We start from the raw sequence: 22,546 nt of genomic DNA, 5'->3' as shown, positions 1-22,546 counted from the left end.
TTGTTTTTATAGAAAGATTTTTTTTAAACCAGGACGCCAGAGATATTTGGATATATTTAGTAAAAAAAAAAGAAAAACCCTGGAAGTAATTCTAGTTCGGACTATACTGATTTAGTGGTCTCTTATACAATAGAAATACATTTATTCTTTTCTTTTAGCCAAAAGTGCAAAATCCCCCCTTCTTCGCCCACACCCCCCCACACCACAGACAATCCAAACACAGAACAGGGCCTCATGGGATAGACCGGGTCGTTCTGTCTGAGCCTGAGAGCCGGGGAACCCTCTACCAACCTAGGCCCGGTTACACCCTGCAGGGACAGCGGGCAGGAACGGGCTTGTTCTGGTTCTGGACCAGTCGCCTCAGCCCCAGCCCCAGAGTGCTCCCCCTCTCCCTTCTCTTCACAGAGAGAGCCCGTTCACCCCTTTGGGGTCCTTATTCATTCACTCGTTTACTGACTTCTTACGTACTGAGACTTGAATATTATTATTAATTATAAAAATCGGAACAGGCCCCAGTTTGGAGAGGGAAATTATTACTCAGCTCCACACTGATCAGAGATGAACCACTACAGTAAACATAAACCAGCTGCTGTTCTATTGGGCTTTTTTAACTAAGCGAAGGTGCTTTAGTGTCAGTTGGGAGGGGTTAGCACAAGACCTGCTGACAGCACTCAGCCCCTTAGCAGTGTGGTCAACCTGAGGAGACCCTGGCTGACCCCTCCCCACCCAGACCTCACAGCACTGCTACTGGTCAACAGCGCAGCCCGGATTCGAACCTGCGACCTCCAGGACTGCGAGCAGGAACTCTGAGTGGTGTCTTTTAACCAGCAGGCCAATCTGTTTAGGTGTTTGTTTATTATTTGTGTTGCCAGAAAATATGAAAACCCTTTTCCCTCTCAGCGTTAGGTGGATGAGTTTCTCCGCGGCAGGCTCTCCATACCGTGGGGTGGCAAAAAAACAAACGTCTTTCCCAAATATATCAAATATTCAAGTTTTTGTTTACGGCTTTCATGTAGTTTTTGCATTTAAATAAAAATAAAAAATATCAATAAGAATATTAACAAAAATAACGACAAAATAATAACAACAATAACCAAATGAACAACAAACAGGGTTTCCGGATGGCCATTCGAAAGTGCTTCTGTACAATCACTGCGCGTCAACAAGCCGACAGGACAGCGGGACTGCAGGGGTCTGACTGGACAGAGCCCTGCGCACTGTCCCACTGTGGCCTGATTAGCAGGAAGAGGCGGACTGGGGACAAGGGAGAGGAAAGCTCTAGTCTGAGACGGGGAATTTTTGTAATGGCTTGGAATAAACCCCCACCCACCCCCCCTTTCCCCCTCTCAGGCTCAGATTGGGAATTGTTAAGACATGGAATGTTTTCCTCCCAGGTGGGCCACACCCCCCCGTCTTTGTGTCCACAGCCCTCCAGAGATCCAGTCCAGGTTTTCTCTTTCACCTCCCTCGTTCCACCTGGTCCTCTCGCACTAATAGTGTCCCCACAGGCCCCTGGTTGCCTCCAAGCAGCCCTGCTGTGATAAGACCACCCCCCCCAAATTTTTGGACTGGATCGGAAGTGGGTTGTGGACACAGGACCATCGCAGCAGAGAGGAAGGGGGGTGACCCCCCACTTCTGCTGTACTTGTTCGAACTAAACAAAATCTTAAGACAAGTTCTTTGCCCTCCTCCCTTCTCCCTCCCGATTCCCGTGATGACGGAGAGATGGGTTGGACCTGTGGGGTCCTGAGGCACGGAGGTCTCCCTGGAAATCGTGTCTCCTGGGCCACTGCTCCAGTCAGGCAGCGAGCAGGAAGGACAGGGCGAGGGGGGCGGTTCCCTCTCTGTGCCGATTATTAGTGAAAAGAGTCATTATTTTAACACCGGATATTAGATATTGAAATTACACATGATGGAAAATGCCAAATAAATAAATTAACAGATGAAAATTGAAGGTATTATTTGGATTTTTTAGGAGTTTAAATGATAATATCTAAGTAAAAGGGAACTGGATGAGGAGGTCTCCAGGTCACTTGAAGCACTGTATTAAAGAGAGGCCTGATGGTAAAAAACACCAGTGGACTATGAGAACAGAGACCTGTGTTAAAAAGTTACTGTACCCCAAAACACTGCTGGGGAAACAGGGGGGAGGTGGAGTCTTCCCCCGAGGGTGGCCTGATCGGAGGGGAAGGGGAGTGAGGTCAGGTCTGCTTTCCCTCGCCGCCCCCTCTTGGGGCGAGGACCGAGGAACACCAGCCCAGCGTCCCTCCCATCTCTGTTTCATCGACCACACGCGAGCTCCCATGAAACACAACAAGAATGTGCATTTTAATGCGTCGCCTGGGGCGGCTACCACACACGCCGACACCCCACTCCCCGCCCCCCCGCAGTGCCCTCCCCGCCCTCCCCCTGGACTTGTGCAAAACAATTGTTCCCCATTGAGCTCAACGGGACTTTTAGTGCAAACTGACAGACAAGGCAGCTGGTCCTCCTCTTCTCACGTTAAGGACAAGTGGGGTACAACGCGGAAGGGAAGGGGGTGGCAGCTCTCTCGGCCACCCCTTTCTCTGGAGTTGTGTCAATGGCATGTTTCTGGAGCGCGAGGATTTCCTGCATGCCTTGTGTCTCTCCCTGCCGGGCTGAACAAGACACTGTCGGAGTTTGTTGTGTTTTATGAGCCTTCCACCTGGAGTCAGGTGTGCAGTAACCATGGCAACGTTTCGCCATCACCTTACCTCCATGCATATTACAGTTATTATTGTTATTAACAGGTTTTTGTATTTGCTTTAATGTTCTATTTCTGTAAAGAGTTTTGTTTTCTTAAAATAAATTAAAAATCCTTTTGGATATACACCAGCTAAAGTTTTGCGTAATGACTTCTGAGACACATCCTAGTGTAGCGTCTATAAGAGCAATGGGACTGGGGCTGGGGCAGCAGCGTCACACTCGGACCAGTACTGGGGGCTGACTGGGCAAGCAGGCTGAACTGGTGAGTTAGAACTGGGAACAGGGGAAAGCACAGCACCTCAGAGAACTCGGGCCCTTTCAGGTGGCAGTATTGTTCCCTCAACTGACAACTTTTCCTTTTTCTTCTTGTGCATTTCGTTTGCTAGTGTTGTTGTTGCTAGTACCTCGTAATATGACACAAACCGCCTTCCACACAACTATTGTGGAAATATTTGTAAGTGAAATACAACAACAATGGCAAGTAAAGAACAAGAGCTAAACCCCTTAAAGAAAGTGAGGGTGATGTTCAAGTGTTTTCAACACACAGTGCTCTGAAAGTACACTGCGGACTGCAGAGTGGAGAGCACTGCTCTATAAATCTCTCTTGCTGGAACTACAGAACACAATACTGCCAATCCAGTCATATTCTGCATCTGTACACACTGCATTTCGATAAGGTGAACGTTATGGACTCCATTCTCATGTACTGTTTTTGTAATCTAGTTATTAAATGTCCTAGTGAATTGAACAGTACTTGAACGGTTTTGTTTTGCACTGCAGGCTCCAGAGCAGTTGAGAGCTATGAGTCCACTGCTGTCGCTTTTCCATTTCCCCTTTGTTCCCAGTTTTAAGGCACATTGTCCTTCTCCCCCTTCGCTGACCCCCCAGTCCCAGTCTCCTCTTGGACCCCTTGTACAAAGCAGAACCCCAGACAGGGTCAGAGTCCCCACACACACCTAGCCACCCCGCCTCTCCGCTGGGCTTCAGCCATGCCTGAGCACGTGACCAGGGCAAACTCCTGAACAGAGGTGGACTGATGGCTTTATTTGCACAAGTAATGCTATCTTGGCTCTTGAGTATGGCTCTTGCCCTCCTCTGTGTCACAACGTCACAGGAGAGAGGAATTCTACTGCTCTGATCAGCGCTAAACTGCAGCACAGTGCCTTGATGTCCACTATTCCTGTTCATCTTTAATCCTGAATTAGATTATCATTTTTATTGCTTGCAATGAATGTGAGTTTTGTTTAGCTGTTTTTGTGCAACATGCAGCTTCAAAGATCCTTTATCATTTTGATTAACATCTGACACTGCAGGTAGCTGCGTGTTTGTGCCATTAACACACGAAACAGCTATAAAAGTTGCATGCACTTATAGGGCTGACATAATGATCGCAGAAGGTTCATCATCTTTTTTTTATAGTTGGTCTTAAAGGTATCAAAATCTTTTTAAACTGAGAATTTAAAATTAAGTTATAAAAGTATTAAAGTGGACTCAAAAAGTACAAAAAGACTGGCTTTTTCTGTGATGACAAGTCAATCTGAACAGCACAGACACCAAAATCCTTCTTTGCAAGATTACGGAGCAGATCTGCAGTAATGAAGAACTCTGTCTCCCTCTGCTGGCTTGTCTGGGGGTATTTCATGCTGTGTGGTGGTGGGGACTCTGCGCTGCTGGTGCTCCCCAGCCCTGCTGCCACAGGACGTGGATATTATTTTAGTGCAAACTCTTGCTGTCTCAGCTAAAGCACCATTTCCAGTGCTATCAGGCTTACCCCCAACCCCCCCCCCGCCCCGAAACCCCCCTACCCAAAGCACATCCCACCCCCACCCATCCCACACACACAGATCCCTAACCATACTGTAGAGAGAAACACCCACTTAAGAAGCCGTAGCGTCCCCTTTTCAAAGAAAATTACAACAACATAAAAGAAGCTCTATTAACCTACAAAATTAATCGATACTACAGTTACAAAAAAAGAAAAACCTCAAGTAAATTACTTATGATTCCACACAAGTCATTGCATACGTAACAAGGAGGCAGCGCGTCTGGGTGTGGCATTGTTAGGGGTAGCCAGCGCAGTGTACACACACACACAGCTGATACTGTTCGTAAGAAGTGGGCTGGCATTAAGACAGCACCTCGCTTCTTCATCTTAGGTTTAGACAAGCTCGTGTGGCTCAGGTAGCTGCACAGCCAGGCAAAGCTCTCAACCACGAGCTCCTATACCACTTTCCAGGACTACAGCCCACTTCGTGCTCCGTGACACAGCCGATCTCCACTCCGATTGACAGCCGGCCCTGATGTTTCAGTTAGGAAGCTGCATCCGCGAAAGGCAATCAAAAATAGAAATGATGGAGCCTGATGTAAAGCTAATAACAGGAAGATTGTTTGAGTTAAACTTCTTTACAACAAGCCTGTGTTTAAGATGTAATTTTGGGACGGACTGTAGCCCAGTTTTTTCTAATCTGGGTGGAACAGCTACTAATATGTGTGACAACATACATGGAGAATAAGTTCGATGGGTGTATAATTATTCAGCAGTGATGCATAGATCCAAAGCCCAACATAGCTGTGGCTAATTTAGTAACAACAAACCACACTTAATACCGTGTAATTAATTGCAACAGCAATGACCAACTTTGCGCGCTGTTGTTGTTGCTGTTACTCTCTGAAAAGAAATGATGTGCCATGTGTGAAACTGGAACCATAACAGCTGATGCCACGGCTACATGATTACATCACTGGCAGGTTCAGACAGACGGTGAGTCAGTGTGAGCAGCCCACAGGAGCTACCATGCTCTCGCCTGGCCGCAGGGCAGGGGTGCCGCAATATCTTTGACCTGGATGTTATACCCAGCAGAGCTAGAATTGGTGATGTCAGAGCCAGGGTAGAATAGCCTTCCCCATCCCGGACATCTGCCTTGAGTTTATTTCCACCCTGAGCAGCTGATATTAAACTCTAGCAGAAGAAATGCGTATCGTCCCAGATACCGAGAGAAGAGAGCAGTGTCACGAGCACCGGCCATAGAGAGGCGCTTTAGCTGTTCTTGAACGTGGATAAAAGAGCTGTATAATGGAGCTTTGCAGCACAATCTTTTGTGCTTTTCCACAAGCCAGCAATGCAGATGTGTCATCCTTTCACTGTGAAAGAACTACTTTTGCTAGCTCGTGCGAGCTCTTGTGTTCCCCTGTGTTACCTGGGGCTTGTCGGAGCAAAGGAATCTTTTGTAGAAGTTTGCCAGCCCTGCTTGCCCTGCAAACTGTGCCACACTCAGTCTGCTGCCCCTAAGTGCTGAGACCCCGGCGCTGCGTTAAGACATCAATAAGGATGACTCGCATTTCCAATATCGAACTTCAAGTGCAATCAGTTCGGAGGGGATTTTTTTTACAAGTGTTTTTTAGGTCACAAAACCTAACGCGTCCGTTTCTTAAACTGCCTGTTCCCTGTGACATCTCTTCAGGAGATCTGTGTACAATATTTTTTCTTTCTTTTTTTTTTGGCAGCCTGTTGACAGGACTGAAAACTGGAAAAAAAAACAACAAAATAAAAAGCGTCACCAGTTATGTTTTTAAAGTACCCGTTTCTTTGACAAAAGTGCCCTTTTCAGTAACAAAGTGCATTCAGAACCTGCTTCTTCCTGATAAGGTGCGAAGAGCTGAATCTGGCGTCACAGTTGCTCATGCTGGGGTTGGGCTCCTGTCCCGCACAGTGGGAGACTCTCCACAGGTGCAGAGCACCTTCAGTCTGGGCCACAGCTCTCAATTCATACCAATTAGTCTAACTAAATGAAACTAAATGATGAGGTAAAGATGAGTGGCCCCTAGGACAGTCCTCGTCTATAGCTCCATATGGTGCAGACAGTGCAGGGTTTTGTTTGAACATTTTGCTTTTTTAACCCACATTGGATCCTATCCCAGCCAATGACAGATCTTTGCTTGTGGTGCTTCTTAGAAGCAAGCTGATAGTTGACATTGATCTGGATTTATTTACTCTGCAGTGCTTTTAGAGGCCTTGGTGAACTCCAGAGCCTGGACTGCCCGTGTCCCAGAAGCGTGATTATTAGCGTGTCTGTGGACGTGAAACATTAGTGTTTTCATCAAAGCCGGTGTGGGGCTGTGGGAGGCAGCAGTACGCAGCTGGGCTGCTTCTAGGGTGCATCTCAGCACCCCCGCCGGCCATGGGAGCCAAGGCCCCTCACCTGGACAGTCTGGGGTTTTACTCCCGGTACACTCCCGGCTTTCAGAAGGGAGAAACAGAGAGCTCCCTTCAGTTTCATATCATTTCAAAGGGGGGCCGTCCTCTGAAAGGCCTGGGCCAGCTCAGGCCCACAGGGTGGGTTTTAGACTCTGGGAACTGCATTGGAGGTCACGGGCCGACCTAATTCGCTGAAGGAGATCTGATTTGTTTCCGTTATTTTTTACCAGAGGTGGCTGTGTTGGAATACTTCCGAAAAATCTTGGAATGCAAATAACAGTCGTGGTGAGCGCGGCCCCTCCCAGCATGGGCACCTGTGCCCCTGCTTGGCCATACCGGCTGCACAGGTACTTATTGCTTTCTCCATTGCACAGGCTTCTTCAACATCTCATGGTCCCCAGGGCAAAACATTCTCATACCGGCCTCGCTCGCTGATATTTCTCTCTTTCCGTCTTTAAATATACAAAATCATATTCATAGAAGATGTGCAAATTTATAAAAGGTGCTTATCTTATTCTTTTCTACTCTTCTTTCAGACCCACTGCCCTGCCCGTGCCAGCTGATCAGAAAGCCGGCCCCCCTCGTCTGTGTGAAAGCACTGCGCACCAGTGAGTCTCCAGGTGGGATCACTGCTACTCCTCCAGCGCGGGCGAATGAGAAATTGTAGTTTTAGCCACTGGAGTGTCATACACACTTAGTCACCTAATTATGTCACGGGGCTACCATAGACTTACAACTGTGTGACACGCTGAGTGGAAACGTCAGCACTCCCCCTTTAACACTATGGGCTGTTGTGGTGTCCTGCTACTTAAAGGGGCCAACCTTCTGAGCACCTGATATACATTGTAATGTGTCAAGTACCCAAGGCAGTGAATGTAAAAGGAACAAACAACAAAATAATTAAGACAAATCAGAAACAGAATACAACATAGCTGACAGAGATGGGTGGGATTTGAAGGGGAGGTTCAGTGCAATACCCCCTCCTGCTGGAAGGAGGCTGGTAGTGCTTGAGAAACACAGAACCACCCCTGCTAATCCCTGGATTCAGTGGAGTCCCCGCAGTTGTGGATTTGACTCTCACCAAAATAGTTTTTTTTAAAAGAATAAGAGACACTAAACGTGTGTTCTGCCTGGTCCTTTCTGGAATATCTAGCAAAATACTTGCGTCAGCCTTTGCATCAGTGTTTTAAACTGATTTTTTTTTACACGATCGTATATGGAAAATTAAATTGTGACGATAGCTGGCAAGGCGGGTTTTCCTGTGATGGCTGCCTGGGATAAAGCACGTCGGCGGCTGTCAGCGCAATCTGCTGTCTTTCTAGGTGGACAGGAAATTCTGCTGCGGGAGCTCCCCTTTTCTTTTTCGAAATTTTTAAAAGCAGAACGAAACCCGAGAAGCTTTAAAGTGAGCCAGGCCAGCCGTTTCGCTGACCTGCGTGGATTTAGCCAGCTGCCACTTCTTTCTCATTCTCGACAAGGCCGCGCTGGGATCTTTAACGCCCACAGAGTGGACGGGGCTGATAACCACCCTCTCAGCTGCACAGCAGCCCCTACGGAAGAAGGCCACGCGCGCCCTGCGGCTCAGGGGCAGGGGAGCCAGCACGTATTCCGAATTCCCCAGAAAGGAGGAGGCTGCGTGAATCACTTTAACATCCCTTATTCTTTTAATAGACCACCACCCTGGGCTGTGGCCTTCCTGCAAACAAAGCAATGGAAAGAGAAACTTTAGATTAGATTTTGTGACACCCTGATTTGGTTTATAGAAGAGTCTTTTTTTTTTTCTGTTACTCGATCGCATTACCCCGTCCTCCTCTCTCCCGGCGTCCTCCCGCTCTGTCTCTGTCTCGGGGGCAGCGGGCGTCTCAGTCACGGCCCCAGCGGGCCGGCCTGCTGCCGTGGGGTTTCGGCAGCGCCATCTGCAGGGCTCCTGGGCTCCTCCTCCTCCTCCTCCTCCTCCTCTGCTGCCGCCGCCGCCGCCGCCGCCACCGCCGCCGCCTCCAGACGCCGCCTCTCCCTGCTGCTGCGGTGGGGCTGGCAGACGGCGGCGGCGCCCAGCCCGGCGCTCATGGCCTCCAACAGGGCGGGGTCTCGCACCCGCGGCTTGCGCCCCCGCCGCGAGGGGATGCCGTTGCAGCCGTCCTTCTTGAGGTGGCGGTGCAGGTGGTCGGAGCGCACGAAAGTTTTGAAGCAGCTGGAGCACTGGTAGGGCCGCAGGCCCGTGTGCACGCGCATGTGGTTCTTCAGGTCGTAGTTGTGCGCGAACGCCGCCCCGCACTGCGTGCACAGGTACGGCTTCTCGCCCGTGTGCTTCCGCATGTGAACCTTGAGCTTGTCCTGCCTGCGGAGAGGGGCAGCACAAGAAGAGGCTTCAGCCGGCTGCGGGGCAGGGGGGAGACGGCGACCGCGGCGGAGAGCAGGGAGAGGGACAAACCGGGGGAGAATAGGGAAACCTCTCACAAGCTCACTGCGCCCCAACCTTACAGAAATCAAATACAAAATACGGCCTGAATTCAACTTTCCTCCATGCTTGAAAGGGACAACTTTTCTGCCTCACAGCGCTGGGGCCCCGGGTTCGATTCTGGACCTGGGGTTCTATCTGTGTGGAGTCTGTACGTCCTCCGCAGGTGCACTCCTCCGGGGGCTCCGGTTGCCTCCCACAGCACAGAGACATGCTGGTAGGCGAACTGGCTTCTGGGAGAACTGGCCCTGCTGTGGGTGTGTGAGTGCCCTGCGATGGACTGGCGACCCGCCCAGGGGGTGCCCTGCCTCGCACCCAGTGCTTCCCTGGGACAGACTCCAGCTCGTCCACACGTCTGTGCTGGATAAGTTGTTACTGAAAGTGATGTGATGACTTTAAAAAACATTAAAAGCAGATGAGGCTGCTCACAGCCTCTAGACAACCCCTAGTGCTGTTTGCTAGAGCTCCCCTGGGCACTGAGACAGTCGATAAGGAAGGCCAGCTCTCCCTACACCTGCATGTAACTCCGGCCTCTCCCTTCTCCCTCTATAGCTTATCTCTCTAGCTTATCTCCTAGTGCTCTGCGTAGGCCAGTCTCGAGACAGCTCCATATTGGAGCTCAGGTTGCAAAGTTTCTTTACCATGAGAGGAAAGGCACTGCCACAGCTTGACAAATCAATGCCCTGTGCAAATTGTCCTACTCCATTCCTTTTACCTCAGGTGAACCTTCTAAAAGATACAGGTCATCTTTACAGCTACCTATCCTCCTCAACAGAGTTAATGTTATCATGAAAAAGTCTGCGGCCTCTGAAACAGTTTCCAAGTCACAATTTAAAATCATTTTTCTGCAGATGAAACTACAATCTGCAGTTGTTTTATTGAGTTCTGGTCCATATACGCTATTTGTAACAAGATGTGTCTAAATATCATATTCTTGGAGCGGGGTCTTTGTTTGGACTTTCAATCCAAATTTGTATGTAGAAAATATCTTTAGAGGTTTCAATCCCTGCTTGTTCTCATTAATTTGGGAGGCCTTTCATTTTTATTTCTGCCTCCTTTTGTACTGTAGCTCATCTGAGCAGCTTATTTCCTGAAGCAGAGATCCGTCTGGAGACAGTGGGGTTCCCGAGTGTGCCGAGGTCAGATGGGTCCCCAGGCTTAAATGACATCACAGGCACAAGAAGCCTCTTTTTTTTTGTAAGTGCCAGATAATTTAGGTTTTTTTGTCACCTAATTGTTTTCTTATACGTCAGTACATGTTGCGAAGTGTGCCGATGTTTGCCGGCACACCGATCAGGCAGACGTGGTGCTGGACCCTGGATCGAGCCGCGCAGGCGACACGCGGACAGGTGCTGCAGGTGCTGCCGGAGGGGGACTCACCTGGTGAAGCGCACTTTGCAGATGGCGCACTCGTAGGGCTTCTCCCCCGTGTGCGTGCGGATGTGCCGCGGCAGCTTCCCCGCGCCCTGGATCACCTTGGAGCAGATCGGACACTTCTGGAACGCCTTCGAGCGCATCTTCTTCTCCCCGCCGGCGCCCCCGCCCGCGCCGCCCGGGCCCCGCTGCGCCCACACGGGCAGGAGGCCCTGCTGGGCGGCCGCCTCCTCGTGCTGCGCGCTGTTGAAGTAGTTGAGGAAAAACTCCACGCCGGGCTCCTCGCCGTCCACCTCCTCCCCGGCCGCCGGCCGCTCCTTCTGCCGCCCGAGGGAGTCCATCATCTGCTGGAGCAGGGCGCTGGCCGACAGCCCGTCCCGCTCCCGGTCCCCCTCCCGCTCCAGCTTCGGCTCCTGCTGGAAGTAAGGCCCGCCGTAGTGTCCGTTCTTAGAGGCGTAAAAGGCCTGGACGGTCCCCCCGCCGTTGCCCCCGGCCTCCATCCAGGCCAGCAGGCCCCCCGCCTCGGCCTGCCCCCCGTCCACCCGGCCCCTGTCCTCGTCCCCGTCCTCCTCCTCCTCCTCCTCGTCTTCCTCCGGGTTCGCGGGCCCGACGGAGGGCGGCTGGCCCAGGGCGAGGCCCAGCGGGGAGTAGTATCCGCTGGGGGCCGGGGCAGCCGGCGTGCCGTTGCTCTCGGCCCCGTTGGGGTTAAAGTGCAGGTAGGGCTGCAGGTCCCTGAGCTCCGGCGTGCTGCAGCTGCTGCTCCAGTGGGACCCGTGGTTCTGGAAGAACTCCAGGTACTCGCGGGCCCGCAGCCGGTTCCCCCTCTCGGCCGGGTCGCTGAGTTCTCCTCCCTCCAGCCTCCCCTGGTCCTCCTCGTCCTGAGGCTGCCTGCTCGCCACCTGCCACAGAACAAGAGCCGGGCGTCACTCACAAGCACTGCGCAGGCGCCTGTCCCAGGGCTTTCGGCCCGGACAGAGGGAGAAGCCAGACTCAGAAAAAGCTCCAGTAGAGCAATGTAAAACATGAAGGGAAGGAGGGTTCTCCACTAGTGACTACGGGCATAAAGTAGTGTGGAACATTCCACAGTACATTATCATGTTGCTACGAGTGCTCTTAAACCAGCATCTTTTAATGGAGAGTGCTTCATTCTTTCAGTCTTATGAAGTGGACAGCCCACAAGAATGAAGGGAGTTCATCAACAGGTGGTCCATTTCCAAACCAACCCTTGCGTTCAAAATCACCGCTGCCTCTAGCGCTCGCGGAAACAAGTTTCTGGACAAGAATCACATAAGCTACCATGTCTTCCTCAGAGCCTCCAATCATCCATTCATCCGCCTTCTGAACGCGTCATCCAATTCAGGGTCGCGGGGGAGCCGGAGCCTATCCTGGCAAGCAATGGGCGCAAGGCAGGACACACCCTGGATGGGACTCCAGTCCGTCGCAGGACAGACACACACAAACACACACACACACCTAGGGCCGATTTTCCCAGGAACCAATTTACCTACCAGTATGTCTTTCGGCTGCGGGAGGAAACCGGAGCGCATGGAGGAAACCCATGCAAACACGGGGAGAACATACAAACTCCACGCAGGCAGCACCCCCGAAATCGAACCCAGGGCCCCAGCTCTGCAAGGCCGCAATGCTACTCACTGCGCCCCCGTGCTGCCCTGTCTCTTATCGTGTTAAAGAGAACTGCCATCTCTCCCCTTCCTGTGGGCTGCCCTTGTTACAGTAGGCTAACTGGCACCACGGGCTCGGGGTGCCGAAGCGCATACACTTGTGGAGGACCCCGGCGAGGGGGCGCAGGGGTGTCCCCGAGAGTGCTGTGTGGCTCTGCGGCAGCAGGAGGCGGCGCACCGGAGGGGAGAGCACTTTGGTGTCCAGCAGGTGCGTGCAGACGTCGCGCACGGGGGAGATCTCCAGCAGGCACGCGGCGCTCAGGATGTCGCCCACGCTGGCGCGGCTCACGGTGAGCGTGGCGGTGTAGGCGAAGTCCAGCAGGGCGGCCAGGGCCTCGGCGCACACGAAGTCGATGGTGTAGACGCTCTGGCGGTCGGCCGCGGCCCCCGAGGTGAAGAGCTTGTGGAAGTAGGAGCTGCAGGCGGCGAGCACGGAGCGGTGGGCGGGGAACTCGCGGCCCTGCGTCACCAGCAGCACGTCGCACAGCAGGCCGCTCAGCCGCTGCTCGTTCAGCCCGCCCAGCATGTCCGCGCTGTGCTCTGGGAACGGGATGCCCACCGGGCCCTCCGCCGCCCCCGCCGCCCCCCCACCGGCGCCCGACGACATCTTCCACCAGCCTGCCGCCGAGCCGCCGATCGCAGCTCCCCGCGCGTCCGTCCTGCTGTCCTGCTGCCCGTCCGCCCGTCCACCTGTCTGAGAGAGAAGCAGGGCCCAGTCAGGGTGAGAGCCTTTCTCCTGCACGCCTCGGAGCGCCGACCCAGGCAAGGCCAGCGGCTCTGTCACCCTGCAGCTCCCAGCTGGCTGCCCACTGGAGCCCAGCAGCTGTGAGCCTGGCCAGTACCTGGAGGGGAGGCTCCTGGGAAAAACTAAGGCTGCTGCTGGAAGAGGTGTCAGTGGGACCAGTAGGGGGCGCTCACCCTGCAGTCTCTGTGGGTCCTAATGCCCCAGTACAGTGATGGGGACACTGTACTGTAAACAGGCGTCGTCCTTCGGATGAGACATAAAACCGAGATCCTGACTCTCTGTGGTCATTAAAAATCCCGGAGTGCCTCTCGAAAAGAGTAGGGGTGTTACCCCAGTGTCCTGGTCAAATGTCTCCCTGCACTTTACCCATCATGGCCTCCTAATAATCCCCATCTCTGAACTGGCTTCATCACTCTGCTCTCCTCCCCACTGAGAGCTGGTGTGTGGGGAGCGGACTGGCGCATCATCCAGGTGGGGGTGGAGGGGATCCCCATTACCTGTAAAGAGCTCTGAGTGGAGTGTCTGGAAAAGTGCTATAGAAGTGCAAGTGAAACTTTTCATTGTGAGTGTGAAGACTCTGTAAGAAGCAGAAACGACAGCGATGCCTTGGTAACAGCAACACGTGTTGGTGCAGGGGCTGGCCCGTGTGTCAACGAGGGCAGTGTTTGATATGTAGGGGCAGGGTCTGCCAAGCATGTACACGTGTACACGTGTGTGTGTTTGTGGGGGAACGAGACATCGCGGCCGTACAGATATACGTTAGTGTGTATGTGCAGATGTCAGTGCAGTGTCGAGGGGTGGGGGTGTTCAGGCAGTGGAAAAACCCCAGTATGACACGATCAGCAGGCTGCAGGGATGGTATTAAAAAGGAGGTTGTCAAGCCGGTCTGAGCCGGTTACCCCACCCTGTGGTCTCTGCCAAGTTTCGGGAAGGCTGTCCGCTCACTCACGTGTGGGGGGAGATTAAAATAATCGACAGCAGCCTGGGGGAGGGGGCCAGCGAACCACCAAGAGGCCTCCACAATTCGCACATCAGAGCAGCAGCGTCTTGCTGGCCAGTCAGCAAGCCAGCAGGCAGCTCAGAGAGCACAGGAAATGGACAGCGGAGCTGCCACCCTGTGTGTGTGCGCTTATACCACGTGCATTAAACACTCAATATATTTCACAAGAAACATCTGTAGGCCTGGAGATGTTCTGCATGGTTATTTCTGAAGAGCCCTGCATGTCAAAAAACACCCCTGCCCGCCTGACACGTTCTAAAACTCGATGACATTATGACAGGCTTACGTTCCTCTGTCAGTGATGAGAAACACATTCCGAAAGAAAGCTAAATACAGTATGTGACAATAATGAGTCAACTTCCTGTAGTGTGCAAGACCCTAATGGCGTTTTCTGTCCTCCCCAGCTCTGCATCCATGCTAAACTGCCCCTGCTGGCCTGTCAGTTTGGGGAATGGGCCACAAGGAACCACAGTATACCATATGATCTGAGCAGAATTCATAGATCAACCCTACATTTTAATACATATTTAGTCAAATCTGAACAAGTGCAGCCCAACCATCTGAAAATGAGTCTTTTTTTAATCAAATTGCATATTTATGTTAGCAGAGACATTTTGACACTTATTCCAACTCTTGATGCATTTTCATGGGTCGAGGGCTTGATTAACAATCCTCTGGATTCATTTAATGCAACACACATATGTAAGCTTGAGTTTACCTTTCACGCTCCCAACAAGCTGGGATGTAACTTTGTGCCCTGATGGTTTTCACAAAACACTATTGTCTTCTTCCTTCAGCCCTCTTTAATCTTGAGCAAAAACCCAACAATACAGCCTTTGCTAAAGCTTCCCTGTCTCTTTTGCCCTACGTCTGATAAGACTCGGGGAGGGACGAAGCAGAGTTTTACTATCGGCACCATATTTGAATATGCTGAATCTCACCTGCCGGGACACACCAGGTCTTTCAGGCTGCAAAAGAGCCCTTTCTAGATTTAAAAGGAAAAACACAAGTATAGAACTCCAGTGGAAATGCAGAGATTTCAGGGGTCATTTCTCACAGCTACAGGTCAAAGGGCAGGAGGAGACTTACCAGATAAGACCTCCATTAGAAAAGCAGAAACCTTTCTCTATGTCTGCCCTGCCATGGCGTGATAGCTCTGCGGAGAGCACCAGTAATGCAATACCCTAGCTCTTGCTTTGCATTGGAAGCCTGAATGCTTTTACTGTTCCAGTAGATATTATAAAGCACAGAAATACTATGTAGGAAACAACACCCTGACATAAGCTAAGTATGAAGGGAAACTTCTCCATCGCTCTGTAGAGTGACAGCCAAATTAACCTGACCTCATATCTACCTGTACCTCACTTTTCTTAAGGGTTTTGTTGAGTTTGCTGACCGTAACGGGATGTTAGCCTATCGCAGCTCAGTCAGAGTGGAGACCTCACAGCCTGATGCCTTCTACTTCAGGAGCAAAGGTGCTGTTTTGCAAGTCAAACCAAACCCTTGTCACAGAGACCGCATCTGCGAGACTGCAGCTATAAAGACCTGATTTTGTTTTCAAAACCCGCAAAGCTCTTTGCAACTTTGACCTCCGCTGACCGAAACATCTTAATTTAAGTCTGTGTTTTAGAGCATCTTTCAGCCATATGCTTGAGGATACTAAAGCGAGTAAAAACAGTAACAATGTCTCAAAACCGGCAGCGTCCCTGTCTTTTTCAGTGTCCCGTGATGATTTCTGTATGAAAGCAACCAAGGTAAGGCTGGTCATTTGTCATGGAAGGTCTCCATTGGCCAAGAGAAGAGGAATCGAACCAAGGTGCCTCACGCAGCATGCTGGACTGAGAGCAGCACAGAGAGCAGACTGCGGAGGAGCAGCAGAGGAATGAGCTGCCCCACCCTGTCGTGGGGCCAGGATCAATGCACACAAGCCCCAGCCCTGCGTGAAGCAGCAGGCCTGGTCTGCTCACTGATATAGTCGCTCCCAAGCATTTGTCTCCCAACCCCGGCTGAGTCCAGCATTTTATGAGCGCTGACCACCAGACACTCCCTGGCCACATCAGCCGAATCTACTGCGTACAGGCATTGCTTCTGCCAGCCGAGCCTGTTCCTGTGGAGCGAAATAAGGGACCCCTGACACCTGGTTTTGAGAGGCACTGCTGTGCTAAACCCAAAGCGACTGGCTTTGCGAATCAGGTCCAGGCATTAACAGCTCTCTGTGCACAGACTGTTACCTCAAGCCAGTTATGAATCAGAACTTCGACCCACCAGCAGCTGTAAATCACAGACTCGAGTTTTAGTGTTGTGTTTCCTTGGGTGGAATGAAGAAGCCCTTGATGTTATAGGGAGTACAGGGGGCTTGGGCTCAGGCTCAGATTACTGACGAGATCGAGGCTGTATTTAGTGTTAGTTTAGGGGAACAAAGCTCTTTCTCCCAGATTTTCTCTAAGAAGGGACCATCTGGGACAAGGAGTGCTGCACTCTCCTTCCAATGACTGAAACCCTCCCAGTTTATTTTCTGATGTTCAGGCCTTGTGGAAAGGTAGTATCTAGTCTTTTGATCCACTCCGTTTCCTTTCTCTTTCTTTCCATCTCTGTCCAGTTGGGGTTGCTCTCCAGTCCTGTGGCCTCCAGCGCTTCCAGCCCGTGCTGTAGGAAGTGTGCCACCAGGTGAGTCCTCCTTTCCCGCTGGTTCCAGATGTTGTACCTGTGTTGTGCCAGTCGGGTTAGGGCTAGGGCTGGTTTCACCAACCACCAGAGTGGGGAAGAGGGATGCGCTTCATGTTACAATAATGCTCGAGTAAGTGTCAGTGGTAAAGTTGAGTGATACAAGAAAGTACCAGGAAAATTTAAATTTGAAAAAAAAAACAATTTTTGACAAAGCAAAGTCTTTAAAACATTTTTTTAGAAGGAGAAATGAAAAAATCAGAGAAGCGATTTTAAAAATGGTCTTTGGGATCTGAGGACCAGCTCCACAGGCTACAGTCTTGGGAGAAGGGGACTGGGAAAGAGGAACAGCAGGCAGGGGGAGGGGCTGTTCTTCCTTGTTCAGATGATGAAGCTCAGGGGTCGAACGAGAGAGGTCAAGGTCAGGTTGGATCGTAGAGGGCCGGCTGCCCATTCCCGTCAGGAGCTGGAATAGGGTGGAAAGGAGTGGAAGGAAGTTCTCTGCAAATCCCAGCGTGGCCGTGGTATTGAAAGGCGCTCTGTGAGTCACCAGGAGAGCGCTCGGGAGGGAGGAAGCCTGATTGGCAGCGTGGTGACGGAGCAGGAAGAGGGAGAGAAACTGATAAAGCTTCCTTTCAGCAGCTGCCCCGCGGCTCTGCCCGCAGCCCAGGTCAGCTCAGGATGCTGCAGGAGCTGCGCTTCCGCTTGCGCGGCTTCTGAAAGCTATTGGGCAAGAGCATCCGAAACCGGGGCTAAAAAGCAGTGCGGACGAGACAGAGCAGAGACTGCCCGATCCCATGGCCTGTGCATCGGTTTGGAATTTGCATTTTGTTTGAACTGACTTCGGGTGACACTCGCAGACCCTGTATTGCCAGTTTCCTTTGACCTCAGTTGCCAAAATATTAAAAAGATATGGCAGACACGTTTAGTTGTTTTGGCCAGTGCTTCTGAATGAAACGGGCTTCCAGTTTTGCACCAGTCCTCTTCGGTCTTGTTGGAGGCTGTCGTTAGGCGGGTTCACAGATGTGCCATGTGTGGGGAGACAAGCTTCCAAATGACAGGCCTGCTTGTCCCGGCCGGACTCCTGCCTGTCTCACTGAGCAGCCCATGTGCGCAAGACTGCTGGCCCACATCGCCTTCCCTCCCGAGGATGAGGAGCACAATTAAACACCGTCTCTTCTTACTTGGCAAAAGCGCCGGGCAAACAGCGCAATCGGTAATGTGAAGTAATAAAAATAGGGGAAAGCCAGCATTAGCTCTGTGCCCTCATGGCACTTAGAATTCTGCTCTGCTGGTGCCATTCTGCCGATGCTCCGACAGATGCTTCTTTTAAAGACGAGGGAGGAATGTATCCTGTCTGTGTTCGGCAAGCAGGCCTGTAACAGAAACCCCTCTGTTGTCAGCTGATGAACTGGGAGGCAGTTGTGAACTCACTGCAGACCACTCTGACCCGCTTAGCGACCGCATCCCCTGCTCCCTGCCTCGTGAAAGCCTTGGTGAAGGAAACCCAGCAGTTCAAAGATGTGAAAATGTGGTTTCTGACCAGTTTACCTACCCATAAAGGTGTGATCAATGTACAGTAATTAGACACTGCAATTAAGTAAAAGAAATAATTGAGATGTGTTCCAGGGATCCAGAGTGACAAGCCTGTTAGTCATAATGCTTTCTGTGTGTCACTTACAGCAGAGGAGAGGCTGAGAGGAGTCAGTCATACAGTGAAGGGGCACAAGAAAACTTTAAAGGTAGGTAGGATTGTCTCACACAAAACGTGAAAATGAACGAACCTATTCATAAAGATTCACCTGAGATAATCTGGTCCAGATCGCTCTGCATCTACAGTAGGTAGGACTGCCAATGGCACATCACGCAATAAGGGAGCTTCTCACAGTGTCACACTACAAGTACAGGAGCTGGCAGAAGCCAGTTAACTGCCTGTGTCACATGTTTTTCTCTGGGGGCCTGACTGCACCTCTCTTTACTTGCACTGTCAAACATTGAGGAGACTGGCTTCAACCAGGAGCTGTTGTGGCTTTAACAGGGAGGCTGATCAGCTGATTCCACACTGTCCAGATTGAAGGTTTTTTCGATTGCAATCCCTGCAAAACGCAGTCTCCTAGCACCGGCTATAATGCAAATTCCACTTCAGGTTCCCCTAATCACTGCATTGCCTTCACCAAGGTCCTGCAACCTCTTCCCCAACTCAAGGAAAAAAGGAGAAACAAAGATAAACACCACTGTTCTGCCCCTCGTGCGCCTGCGAGATGGGAGGTGGGATGCACACCCCACTCCTCCAAACCAGCCGTGGTTACTAACCTCACGCTGAAGTTGCACAGTGTCTGAGACCAGGGTGTTGCACAACGGAGTGGTGCCTAGAATAGGTTTCACAACACTTTTCAGTGGGTCTATTAATGAGATTTACAAGAGCTTAACAACTCCCACTCTTGAGTCCAGCTCACCTCCTGCAGGAGCCTGACTGCACGGCTCTTCTGGTGCGGCGCTAAGCGCACACCTCCCTGCTCCTGGGGGCACAGTGGTGCCCTTCGGCCGAATGCTGCCAGACTGGCCTAGCTCAGCTTCCCGGTGGCACACCCGCGCGGCACAAACACGGCCGCCACCTCTGCTTCGCCAGCTGCACCGACACTTTACCACAGCTCCCGGCCCGGCCCTCCAGCACCTGCTGGGCCCACAGACCTGGTGTCCGCCCACGCGGGCCTGCCCTGCACAACTTGTAGGCCATGCGAGTTTTTTCATCTCTTGCCGTTGCTCAGTATTATGCCCTTATTAGAAACAAACTGGTTTGACAACTGCCACTGTGTAAAAAATATCTTTCAAGGTGGGAATTACTCAGAGAACTGAACCAGCAACACCTAACTGAAAGTGGAAGGGCATTCCAGCGCACACAACAGAATCAGGGCTTTCCTCCCTGCAGCGCAGGTCTGTCACCGGGGGCTGAGGGCAACGCCTGGCATACTCACACACCACAGCTCTCCTGCACAGGATCCTGTACCAGCCCCACCTCTGCTCAAGAGCCGGTCTCTGTACCCGCGTGCTGGACAGTGGTTATAGAGACACGAGCGGCAGTACGCGGTGAGGCGTGGCGCCACGGAGACACGTATCCCAACACTTCCACCACCCCCTCCCCCCAACTCCCTTCCCGAGACAGCACTGGAGTAGCCCTGTGCCAGACTCGGCCCCAGCCACCGACCTGCGGCAGGAGCTACGGTAATCCCCATGCCGTACAGCTGAGCGAAGAGGAGTGTGGGATTGTAGGGCAGACGTGTCCAGGAAACACATCCTTGGAATTGATATTTTTTCTAATCATGCTCACACGCATCCTTGTGCTTCTGTTCAGCCTCTGCAAGCTCTTCAGTCCGAATTACTTTGCTTTTCCACTCCAGCCCTGATTCAGGTATACAAGTTTACATACGAATATATACCACATGGCACTGTTTAGCTGTGGAATTTCCGTTTTTGGGATTACTGGGTTTTATTCTGCTCTCAGAGAGAGAGAATAAAGACATCAAGCCCAGAGTGAGTGTCTCTCTCGGGTCCCTGTGCTAGTTTTCCCTCGCCCTCTCCCTCCCTGGTGCTGTTATTTTGTTGTTCTTGCTGTTGGCTGAACTCCTGCAGCACGAGGAAGTGGTGTGTGTCATCTGTGTGGAGTGTCTGCAGCGTGAGGCTCTTACCAGCCTGGCGAAATGGCCTCCTCTCAGGCCCTGTCGACTGAGCTGCTGCTCGCCTGTCTCTCAGTCTGGGGAGGGCCCTGCTGCTGTGTAGCCTTAAGAGACAGGAAACTTCCAAGCAGCCCTAGTCCAGCAGCCCTGCCTGATCCCACACACCAGACACCTACCCCCAGCCCAGCACCCGGCTCTCTCCTGCTCTTACTGGCCAGCTGGCCTGTCACTCACCACACCTCCCTGGCTGGATAGGCTAGCCACTGTTCCCTTTCCTGTATGTCTGAGGGCAAGGCACCCTGGGATTCGTAGTTCTTCTCTACTATTCCACCTGCTCCAAAGCCCTCCTTGTGGACTACGTGTCCCAGGCTGCCCTCAGCCACTCCAACGTAAGCACCCAGGGCAGAATTATATACTACAGTATGTTGCTAGCAGGATGCCAGGTACTGAAAGTACAGACGAGCCATCAAACAGGCCTCGGTCTCGGAGATAAACACTCCCCTCCGTGCCCTCCCCGAGCTGCAGGAGAACCCTGGGAGCTGTCCTGTGGCTCAGCCTTCCACTGAGGTTTTTCCACAGACTTTGAGATTAAAAACACCCTGACCTAAATTAACGCTGTTTTAGAACCACACGTATCCAGTCTGCACGAAAGATCGGCACACAAAGAAATAAAATAAAACTCAAACTCACCATCTACTGTACTTACTGTACTATACCATACTGTACATAAACATTCGAGGTCATTTCCTAAAAAAATGAAAAAGTAGTTCCTGTTGCCTGCTACTGTACCTTGTCCAGTTTTTTTTTCTTCCTTTCTTTTGGTCTGTTTTCCCTCCCTAGCAAGGAAACTTTAATTTTTATTTTTAAAAAAAGAGAAGAAAAAGTAAAGTCTGAACAGATAAGCCAGCCCTGCACACAGTGACAAAGATAACTTCCTTTACTGAAGAAAAGCCAGACACTAGATCTCAACTCCTGCCTGGCTGCCTGCTTTCCTCCCTCCCTCTCTCTCCCTCCCTCATCCCCCTCTCCTCTGCTCTCCCTGGTCCTCTGTGAGGCGGCGGGCCTTAAAGAGACAGCGGCGCGGCGGGTACGAGCCCTGGCGGCGCGGGCTCACCTGCGAGTGCTGCGCTGCTCCGCTGTGTCGCCGAGCTCTGCTGCTGCGGAGCCTCGCTCGCTCTCCCTCCGGCCCTCTGGAACTGTCTGCTGATCAAAGCCCCGTATGCTCAGCAGCAGAAACAGCAGAACAGCTAAGCTCCCTTCCTGGTTTCTGGAGGGCAAAGAGGTCCCTCCCTTTCTCTCTCTCTCTCTTTCTCTCTCTCTCCCCCTCTCTCTTAAAGACACAGCATTCCCTCTTCCCTTTTTTCTTCTTACTTTTTTGGAGCCAGATGCCTTCTTCGTCAAGTGGAAAAAAGCCCGGCGGCCATCAGGACCAGCTCAAAAAAACAAAACCGCCGAGTGCAAAACAGCGCAGTCTTTTCTCATGCTGAAATTTTCAATTCGAATCGGTTTCTCGTGCCTTTTGCTCAACTAGCAGATGCGTGTGAAAGGCAGGGGCAGCATGGCTGCACTGAGAGCTGATTCCAGCGTGGGACGTCGCTCTCTCTGCCTCGAGTTCTGTCCTTCTCCCCCCCTCTCTCTGCCTCTCTCTCTCTCTATTTTCTCTTTCTCCAAGTTTCGAGTCGCACCCACCCATCCCACAGCCTGAGGTCATACTGTCCCACCCCAGGAGCAAGCCCCGGCCCATCCCAGGACACAGGGGGGCTGCCTGCACCTCCCCCTCCCCTCTGCTCCTGAAGCCCACGCGCCGCCGGAGGTCCCGGGTCTGACCAACGCCAGCGCCCTCTGATCTTTCGCCGCCCCGCCTTCTCTCTGCTCATTCTTCCTTTTCTTCTGTTTGACTTTCGATCGAGCAGACCCCTGCGCCACAGCGTCAGCATCGAGTAGCCAGGTGAGGGGGACAGAAGTCAAGCGCTCTGCCCAACGTTCACACAACGCACTGCAGAGATGAGGATTGTGGGATTCGTCCT

The 22,546-nt window shown here is 51.9% G+C and overlaps 1 protein-coding gene across 4 annotated transcripts; it reads right to left on the bottom strand.

Moving 5' to 3' along the window:
• Nucleotides 1-22,427, bottom strand: zbtb7a (zinc finger and BTB domain containing 7a). 4 transcript variants are annotated; one of them, XM_088622554.1, is made up of 4 exons: nt 21,891-22,427; nt 12,615-13,130; nt 10,761-11,653; nt 1-9,260 (listed from the first exon to the last, which is right to left on the bottom strand). In XM_088622554.1, the coding sequence occupies exons 2-4, from the start codon at nt 13,041-13,043 to the stop codon at nt 8,789-8,791; spliced, it is 1,794 nt and encodes a 597-aa protein (XP_088478680.1). In that variant the 5' UTR covers nt 13,044-13,130; nt 21,891-22,427; the 3' UTR covers nt 1-8,788. The 4 variants fall into 4 exon arrangements, with proteins under 4 accessions (XP_088478680.1, XP_088478677.1, XP_088478679.1 ...); XM_088622551.1 differs by lacking the exon at nt 21,891-22,427 and adding an exon at nt 21,634-21,859; XM_088622553.1 differs by lacking the exon at nt 21,891-22,427 and adding an exon at nt 21,309-21,429.
• Nucleotides 22,428-22,546: the final 119 nt, after the last annotated feature.

The sequence above is a fragment of the Lepisosteus platostomus genome, chromosome 27, assembly GCF_059453375.1.
Source record: "Lepisosteus platostomus isolate fLepPlt1 chromosome 27, fLepPlt1.hap1, whole genome shotgun sequence".
NCBI lineage: Eukaryota > Metazoa > Chordata > Actinopteri > Semionotiformes > Lepisosteidae > Lepisosteus > Lepisosteus platostomus.
This window is presented reverse-complemented; position numbering and strand designations above follow the sequence as displayed.